General features: G+C 38.9%; 1 protein-coding gene across 4 annotated transcripts in view; it reads left to right on the top strand.

The window, feature by feature from the left end:
- The window catches only part of trappc13.L (trafficking protein particle complex subunit 13 L homeolog), a 29493-nt gene that overhangs the window by 273 nt on the left and 19111 nt on the right, over positions 1 to 10109 (top strand). For all 4 annotated transcript variants that reach the window (NM_001092159.1, XM_018245165.2, XM_018245162.2 and 1 more), the window contains 1 exon segment: positions 8598 to 8666. In NM_001092159.1, coding sequence (NP_001085628.2) covers positions 8598 to 8666 — 69 coding nt within the window.

Genomic DNA, 10109 nt, shown 5'->3' with positions numbered 1-10109 from the left:
TGTGAGGCTGTATCGTGTGTGCTTTATGCCCTGACTGACAAGCCGCTCCGGCCTGTCCCAACTGTAGCGAGGGGGAAGGGAACCTGCAGCAGCTCAACTGCACTGTGTATTTCCATAGGTGTCCTGGCCCCTCACTCTGCTATACTATACTATACTATACTATACTATACTATACTATACTATGCACCTTGGCCAGACACTGCCGGCCTTTACTGTCCCCGCTTTATCCATTCTAGTTACCTCCCTCACGTGTCACTTTGGTTTGAGCTTCATAATTATTGTTTTTATCATATCTCTGTGGTGCACATCCTTGTGCTTATTAAAGGAAAACTATACCCTTAAAACAACGTCTCCCTCCCATTTAGACACTAAGCCCCACGGGGTAGTTTCCTCTAGCCTTTTGTTTCCTTGACACTGAGCACTTAATCTGTATTGAAATTATATGTTTTATATTTGTGAATTGTATTTCTAATAATGCACTTATTGTTACTTTTTATTCCAATGACCCCTTGTTTGTTACTGCTAGTTGATTGTTTTGCTGTAAAGTGCTTTGCCCTCGAGGAGCGCTTTACAAATAAAAATATACATACATACATACATACAATGTAGGTCTCTATAAAAAGATATCACATAAAACAGCTCATATGTAAAATCCTGCTTCATGTAAATAAATCCTTTTCATAATAATATACTTTTCTAGTAGTATGTGCCATTGGGTAATCATAAATAGAAAATGACCATTTTCGGCAGCTTTATCTGCCCGTGTATGGCCACCTTCACTTGTGAGAGTTGCATGAATGGATGTATGAAGTGTTCTGAATCCGCCGGGGTAGAGATGTTAGAACAGCATTGTATGTAGCAGACAGGTGGTGTCGAAGGCCCCCGCCTCTGTTCAGGGATGGTCTCTCCACCTTGACATGAATGGCCTCTTTCAGCGGTCTTCTTTATCCAAGATTTGGACCTTGCTATCTTCAAAGGAGTGTCCCTTGTCTTTTAGGTGTAGAAAGACAGCTGAGTTTTGCTCTGTAGAGTTTGCCCTCCTATGCTGAGCCATTCACTTGTTGAGCAGTTGTTTTGTCTCCCCAATGTATAGATCTGTGCACTCCTCGCTACACTGGACTCCGTATACCACATTGATTTGTTTTTCTTTTGGCTTTTGGATCCTTTGGGTGTACCAGTTTTTGTCTACATATGGGATGACGATGTTTCGCCTACTATGTGTCTCCGGGCGGTTATTTCTATTGGTGTTCCTGTTGGGCTTGGTTGCTGCTGTTTTGACAAAGGCCCAGTCTGGGTAGCCACACGCTTTCAAAGCTCCTCTAAGATGTTTTTGCTCTTTGTCTTTGGACTCTGTATCAGTTGCCACACATTCCGCCCTGTGGTGCAGAGTTCTAATGACACCCAGTTTGTGTTCCAGCGATGGTGGGAATCAAACAACAGATATTGATTCGTATGAGTGGGTTACCCATCTACCCTCTACCCGTATTGCAATTTAATGTCATTTATCTTGTGCCCCTCTAGATGGCATCAGAACACAGTTTATGTTTGGGATTGTATTTCATTATTGAAAGTGGTGGGTTTTGGATGGTTTGTGCAAATACGTGGATTTTTGTATTCATTGATGTTGCGCATTTTTGGAATTTGCTTCTGAGTTTTTACTTTAGGTGGCAGAGAGAAACAAGTAATACCATCCACATGGAGAGGCCTGTCTATTGAACAGTGTAGGCAGAATGGTTTGTATCAGTCAGTCAGGTTTTGGAAGATGTTAATCTAGCTGTAAAGGGCATTTTGAGCTATAACTACAATAAAATCAGCAACCAGAGCAAAGTTATACAGAGGCATGATTGTTAAATGACTTCATAGACGTAACAGAAGTATTTGCCATGCCAGAAGGGCAGCGTTTTAACACATTAAATTGCGTGTTGAGCTCTGGTTATGGAACCACATCAAGTAGCCAGCCAAGGCAAAGAGCTGATCCTCAATGTTGCAAACGTTGACTTTATAAAAGTATATAGCTGTTTATTTGCACAACTCACGAGAGAGACCAGTAAAGATTGTTTTTCTTTTGTTGCTCTGCAGTGGTGTTATACCCAAGGCACTAGTTATTAACGGGCATACTCTGGCAATGGAAGTGCTTCTGCATTATCGACCTTACAGCAAACAAGAAGAACTTCAAAGAATCGCAGAAGCAGCATTAGAAGAATTTCCTACTCGCTCCTTGCCCACCTTTGTTCCTTGGTTCCCATGTCATGTGAACAATTGTATTCTCAAGCCAGCAAGATGTGCACCGTCTGTTTTCAAAGAGGACATCTCCCAGTATGCTCATGGTTCTCTAGATCTGGAGCAACATGATCCCATCAACAACTATAATTCCACCATAGGACTATTAGAATTCCAGCCAAATGTGAGGACTAAACAAGAAGTTTTATTTTCACTAGAGAACCACACCAACCTTGGCAAACAATCACCAATTGGAAAGACACATGGGGTGGGTAACCTTACATTGAGGAGGTCATGGAGCATCTGTACTTTGAGAGGAACCAGCCAAGACCAAATCACCCCAATTTCACCGGAGCTGAAGAACAAGTTGGAGGAACTGAAACTTCCTCTCTTCCATAGAGGAAAGTGGATAATTCCTCCCTCCGTTTGTGCTTCCAGTTTGGAGAAGATCTGGGGAAAACTGAACAGCATGCTGAGACACCATTACATTCCAAACTGTAATGCAACTATGCAGAGCGACGTCTGTGAGATCTGGGTTTTCTGTGACTTGCTGTATTGTGAATACACTGGGCAAGTGCTTAAGACAAAGTTACAGCTGACTGGCAGAATTGACTTCATTGTTCGTAAATACGGAGTAATCTTAACCTTATAGACTGCTATGGGAACAGATGTTAGCGGCTTACGCTGGTGTGAATTAAACAGACTATTCCCATAAAAAAGGCCATTAAATACATTCTTATAAAGAGCACTTTTGATATTATTGTGGAAGATAATAAAATACTGCCATATTATATGTAAAAGGTTATTAGAAATGTATGGCATTAAGTAATATAAGGCACAAAGTTTGCCCAGGTGCAGTAACCCATAGCAACCAATCAGCAGACAGCATTTACTGGTGACCAATATTTAAAAGCAAACATTGGTTGCTATGGGTTACTGCTCCTGAGCACAATTAGTGCCTTTTATTACATATAGGGGTTAGCGTTCTATGCCCTGAATGAAAACTCCAAGGGCTATATTTATCAAAGAGTGAAGTTAGAGTTCTCCACAGTCCGCAGAGTGAAATACCGCCTGTCTCCATTCATTTCTATGGGATTTTTAAAGGCGTATTTATCAAATGGTGAACTTCACTATCACCCTTTGATAAATACGCTTTTAAAAATCCCATAGAAATGAATGGACAAGAGGCAGTATTTCACTCTGCGGACTGTGGAGATCTCTAACTTCACTCTTTGATAAATATACCCCTAGCCTGTGGCCTTGGGGCATTATATATATATATATATATATATGGTCATGGAACAAAACAGTGAAGTTTGATATCCTTATATTTTAAAATAGGGGTTTTTAAGTTAAATGTGCATTTGTTCTTTTTGCAAGCTGTGGTTTTTTAGTCATAAATTAAAATTTTCAGCATAGTATCACATCACTATCTGATCATTTATTAAATAATGAGATTGTGAAATACATGGAAATGATACTGAGTATCATTTTTTTGCAATTTGAACAGGAATATGACCTTTATCCCTAAAACAATTTATTGCAGGGTTTTGCCTGCTGATCATTAAAAGAATTGTCAACCCATAAAATAATTTTTGCCCAATAAAAGAAAACATTCTAAGCAACTTTGCAATATACATTCATTACACATTTTCTATTGTTTTTTAAGTTATTTGTATATGTATTGCTATTGAAAGCAGTGTTTGTCTTTCCCTTTCTATTCTTTGCCCTGGTGGCTCAGACTAGAGTCCTGCAGCGGGTTACCCGCAAAAACCTGCGGTACCCTGCGGGTTGCGGGTATAGACGCACGGGTCTTCTCAATAGCGATTTTTTTTTTTTCTGATGATGTCACTTCAGGTTTACAATGACAGCACTTCCTGATTCTTGATGATCAGCGGGTCCGGGTTGCAGATAAGGTACTTGCGGGTTGGGTCGGGTAGCGGGTCCAAGCAGGTAAGAATGCGGGTTGCGGGTATAGGTCGAGTACGGGTTCCAAAAAATTGACCCGCAGGACTCTAGGTCAGACTGTTGAAACAATTTATGATGAGGCAGCTGATTAACAGACCTGTCTTTGCTGGGGAACTAAGACTTTTGCAACATTGTTTATAGAGTAACAGCCAGTATTTAAGCGAATTCTATCCATTTACAGTTAACCCCAGACCTCCTTATTATAATGAATTGGTCATGCTCAAACAAAGATATACAGATCAATGTACAGAAGACTTGCCTTTCAGGAAAAAATACCGATTTTTCAGTTGCTGATATGAACCTCTGCCTAGACTCGCTCTAATTTAGTCTAGTAATAGCGTTCGTAAAATGCAAAATAAATGTGGCATTCTGTGGGTCTGCAATGTATGCAAAATCTATGTTCTTTAGATTTTTGTACTGTTATGATAAAGTATTTTTATGTTAAGTTTTTTTTTTTAACTACTTCTATAAAATGTGCCAAAAACAAAAATCTACTGTAAAAAACTATTCCAGTTTGATAAAATCTTTCCCACCTTTTGTATGTTTTGTGTTATTCTGATCTGTAATGTGCTCATACACTTGGCCTGACAGCGTGCTACCATTTATGATAGACAATATGAAATACATACCCATTCTCTACAAATATTTCTATGCTCCGATGTACTGCAGTGGTAATATGCAAGGAACATGCCCCCCACCCATCCTTTGGTCGGCATTTAGTATTGGGGAACTCGCCGGGTGAAGTGAAATACATTAAATCTGCCTGTTCCCATAAGTGTATGTAAAGTCTGCTGAACTGTCATACTCCTTGGGATGCTGGGAATTAACATAAGAGGTTACATAATTAATTAGAACACAATTACTCCAAAATGTGACATCACTGACCAAAGAACAAGTTTATCTATTTTACTTGTTTTTTGTGATTTGATAAAACATCTTTCTGGCTGTTTTTGTGGCACTTATGTGCTTCCTCTGATATTTAGGTCTCATCCTTGGTTCATTACGCTTTGGATCTAATACAATACTCAGGGCCGGATTTGTGGATAGGGGACGGCATGCTGCCCAACAACGCCCACATTGGTTTGAAAACACAGGTGATACGCTGGAGATACTATAATTTTTTTAAATTTCCCGTGCTCCAGTCCCGATGATAAAAATTTGTATAAATAAAAGGGAGGGGACAGTTTTCAGCAGTGAGACTAGGGGCACCTGTTATGTATATCTGCCCCTGACAATACTCTATGGGGGTTATTTATAAAAGGGCGAGTGTTCGAGTTTTTTATACCTGAAATGAACTCACAACTTGAACTTGAAAAAGCCAATTCTGTGAGTTCAAGTCCCGAAACCCAAAAACTCGCATTAATAGAGTTTTCAGCGATAAACTCCAATCATTCCAGTTTTTGGGCAAAACCCTGTGAAAGAAACTTGAGCATCAAGAAGGCTATTAGCTTCTTCAAATGGTTCAAGGGAACTTTGCTATTGACTCCTACATGACCTTGACGGGTTTTAGATGTTGTATTTTCTGATTCAAGCTATTTCCAGGTCCGGGTATAATAAAACTTCGAGCTTTTTTAAAAAAAAAACTCAAAAAATGTAAGGTTTTTTATTTTTACCCAAATAATTTGAGTTTAGACCAAAAAGTACAACTTGAAAACTCAAAAACACAACTCGAACCTTAATAAATCTGCCCCATTATGTGCTGGATATTGCCCTAAGAATTATGAGCCATGGATGAGACCTAAATATAGGAGGAAGCACATAAGTGCCACACAAACAGCCAGATGTCTTGTAAGATACAGAGTATTGTATTGGATCCAAACTCTAAATGCACTGTACCCTACTGCAGTACAGAAGCTAAATGTTGTTTACAATTTGGCTGCCAGAAATTCACTTTCTGAATTTACACTGCTGTGATGTTCCCTGGTGTATAGTAATTAAATGGTAGGTTCTGTGTCATAGTACAGTCATATGAAAAAGTTTGGGAACCCCTCTTAATTCTTTGGAGTTTCGTTTTTTCATTGGCTGAGCTTTCAAAGTAGCAATTTCCTTTTAATATATAACATGCCTTATGGAAACAGTAGTATTTCAGCAGTGACCTAAAGTTTATTGGGTTAACAGAAAATATGCAATATGCACCATAACAAAATGATACAGGTGCATAAATGTGGGCACCCCAACAGAGATATTACATCAGTACTTAGTTGAACCTCCTTTTGCAAATGTAACAGCCTCTAGACGCCTCCTATAGTGGTATTTTTGACCATTCGTCCATACAAAATCTCTCCAGTTCAGTTAAATTTGATGGCTGCGGAGCATGGACAGTCTGCTTCAAATCATCAATACAAAAACACGGGTAGTGAAGGTTAAACGGAGCTCACCCCTTCCTTGTAGCGTGTTGGCCGCAGCTCTCGCGATACTCCGGCAACTCCAAGCCGGCATCTGTAAGGCAATTCCTGTGTATCGCTGTTCAGCGCTGGCCCATCCACATCAAGATACGCTACACTTGTTCTTAGAAAAAGCGGCTTTATTCAAATTGCAAAAGTGATAACAGGCAATGGGTAAGTGGTACGAACTAACGCGTTTCGTGCCCTTTCTATTGGCACTTCATCAGAGTTCCTCAAAGAGTTCCTTTTTCTAAGAACAAGTGTAGCGTATCTTGATGTGGATGGGCCAGCGCTGAACAGCGATACACAGGAATTGCTTCAAATCATCCCATAGATTTTCCATGATATTCAAGTTGAAGGACTATGACGGCCATTCCAGAATATTGTACTTCTCCCTCTGTATAAATGCCTTTGTAGATTTCCAAGTGTGTTTAGGGTCATTGTCTTATTGGAATATCCAACCCCTGCGTAACTTCAACTTTGTGACTGATGCTTGAACATTATCCTGAAAGATTTGTTGATATTGGTTTGAATTCATCCGACCCTCGACTTTAACAAGGGCCCCAGTCCCTGAACTAGCCACACAGCCCCACAGCATGATGGAACCTCCACCAAATTTGACAGTTGGTAGCAGGTGTTTTTCTTCCTCCATGCAAAGCACTTTTTGTTATGACCATTGAGCAGTTACATGCATTCAAATTAGCAAAATTACAAGGGTACCCACATTTTTGCACAGCCAGTTTTTCACATTTGATTCAATTTCATACAACTGAATACTGCTCCACTAAAAATCTTTGTTCAGAAAACACCCAAGTACTCAGATGTTCCTGGGAAATTAAATCCATATCACTTTTATCTTTTTTGTTGAAGTGGAGTAAATTATTATGCAGGCTGAGAGGAGTTCCCAAACTTTTTCATATGACTGTATGTCTGTCCTACAGACTTTGCTGATGGTGACTGCTGAAACAGAAGACTTGTATATCTGGACAGGCAGGGATATTAGTTCATATAAGCCAACTTCTTAGTAAATAAGCAACGCAGGGGGGCATGAGAACAAAGACAAGCACTAAACTGCCTTTAGCAACTAATCAAATGATTGCTTTCATTTTCTTATGGATAGTAGACTGGTTAAAATGAGTTTCTGACTAACTACCTATGTTTGTAAATGAGCCTTGCATCCCATAAAGCACTCCTCCTACTAAGAGTCATTAATTGAGATATAGATATATATATTACCTCTAAAACACCAAACCGGTAAAGATCCTACAATAATCAAAGGATTTTTAGTCCTCATTTTACTGGCCAATTTTTTTTTACTGGGTGTGAGTTATAGAAGCCAATATCTTTATTAGTGTTTATGTTAAAGGATAACACAACCTTAGAAATTAATACGGCTAAAAATGCCATATTTTATATACAGAACTTATTGCACCAGCCTAAAGTTTCAGCTTGTCAATAGCAGCAATGATCCAGGACTTCAAACTTGTCACAGGGGGTCACCATCTTGGAAAGTGTCTGTGACACTCACTTACTCAGTGGGCTCTGAGCAGCTGTTGAGTAGCTAAGCTTAGGGGTCGTCGCAAATTATCAAGCAAAAAGTCAGCTGAAAAGAAGATGGGGAGCTAAAAAGCTTGCAGCTTTTGTAGCTCTGCTGCAAATGGTTCACGGTGTGTTTACACTTTCTTAATGTCAGCAGGGCTACAACCAAGCCTAGCAGAGTATTCAAAAGTCTGGAACTTCTGTAGGAACAAAGGAGTGTAGGTACAAAATGTGCCCCGTAACCCATAGCAACCAATCTCTAGGCCAGTAGCAAGCATTACAAACCCTAGGGTGTTATCCCTATATGAAAAGAAGTTCAGGCACGTTTTGCTGTTTAATGGACTGAACACTCTGGCATTACTATGGTTTTATGTCTTTAATTAGACATTTTGTCCTTCACATCTCTGTATTTTGACTGCTACAGGCATGTGGGCTGGGTTTTTCCTCTATGTTTATATATTATTTTAATTGTTTCCCCCCTCCCAGTAATGCGTCTTACGAAACCGACGTTATTCACCAATATCCCAGTGACATGTGAAGAGAAAGATCTTCCAGGTACTGTGTTTGCTTTATTACAGTTCAATAAAGTCAGATTAACCCCAGCACATAATATCAGAAATCTCTGCAAAGCAACTATACCTTATAGGCAACAACTCAAATCTTATTTCATTTGGATCCCCTGGAACACTGGCTATACTATGGATTTCATACATGGAGCTTATTTAAAGGGGAACTATTGTGAAAATGAAAATTGAATTTAAGCTTTGTCATATTAAAATTAAGAAACTTTCTAAATACAATCAATTAAAAATTCTCTGCCGTTTCGGAAATAATCAAGTTTATGTTCACTATTCCTCTCTCAGCATCTGTTTCTCTTCATTCTGTCTTCATGCAGCAGTTGGGTGTCAGATGAATGATCCAATATATCTTATAGGGAGGGGCTTCCTTTCCTAGCAGATGTATTAGAGCTCACTCAAATAACTGATTCCAGTACAAACATAATCTAACAAAATAACTGCCTTTTGTACAAATTCTGCATGTAGAGCGACATGATGTCTGGTGATTTTAATAGTGAGCTCTAATACATCTTCTAGGCAAAAGGAGCCCCCTATAAGATATAATGGATCTAACTGATTATTTGACACCCAACTGCTGCATGAAGAGAGAATAAAGCGAAACCGATACTGAGAGGGGGATACTGAAGATAAACATGATTATTTCAGAAACAATACAGAATTTTTAATTGAATGTATTTAGAAAGTTTCTCATTTCAGTATAATGAAGCATATGTTAAATTTTCGTTATAGTCCCCCTTTAACTTTTGTCTCCACTTAAAGGATAAGTAAACCTTTAAAAAAAGTGAGTGTAAAATTGACGAGGATTGACTACTTGGTGTTCAGACTGGTCAGAAAGTGACCAACAGGTGGCGCTGTTGTAACATAATTCATTCATATTAACAGTACATGTATCCTTTAATATCTTGGAATGAAAAGAAAATAAATAATGCATGTCAATTACAAAAGTGCTTAGAATAGCATCCTCGTCAATTTTACATTCACTTATTTTAAAGGTTTACTTATCCTTTAAGGCAGAAACGGGGAGCCTCAAGAATATAAAGTATTCCATCTTGGGTCTCTCTGAATGAGATCACAGTTTACCACAACACATTAAAGTGAAAAAGCTCAGACGAGACATTGGGGACCTCTATATGAATAGACAGACAGCAGAGTTTCCCTTAGAGTAGGATGGGCTAAATTACTGTATTTTTAGTTTGCCCATATACAAATCATCCTTAACTGATTTGTTGAAATGGCAACCTGACACCTAAAATATTATGAATTTGGATGAGTTACCCTTATTCTGTGAAGCTTGAGTTTTTGTGAGCATTAGCATGTTGTATGCAAGTCTTCAGATTCAATTTGACAGTTAAGGATGCATGGAAACACATATTTTGAAAGGAAAAGTAGAGCAAATGAACTCCTATGTACATGCGGAACA

This window comes from Xenopus laevis, chromosome 1L (assembly GCF_017654675.1).
Source record: "Xenopus laevis strain J_2021 chromosome 1L, Xenopus_laevis_v10.1, whole genome shotgun sequence".
In the NCBI taxonomy this organism is placed as follows: Eukaryota; Metazoa; Chordata; class Amphibia; order Anura; family Pipidae; genus Xenopus; species Xenopus laevis.
Note: the sequence above shows the minus strand (reverse complement) of the source record. Positions and strands in the feature narration are given on the sequence as shown.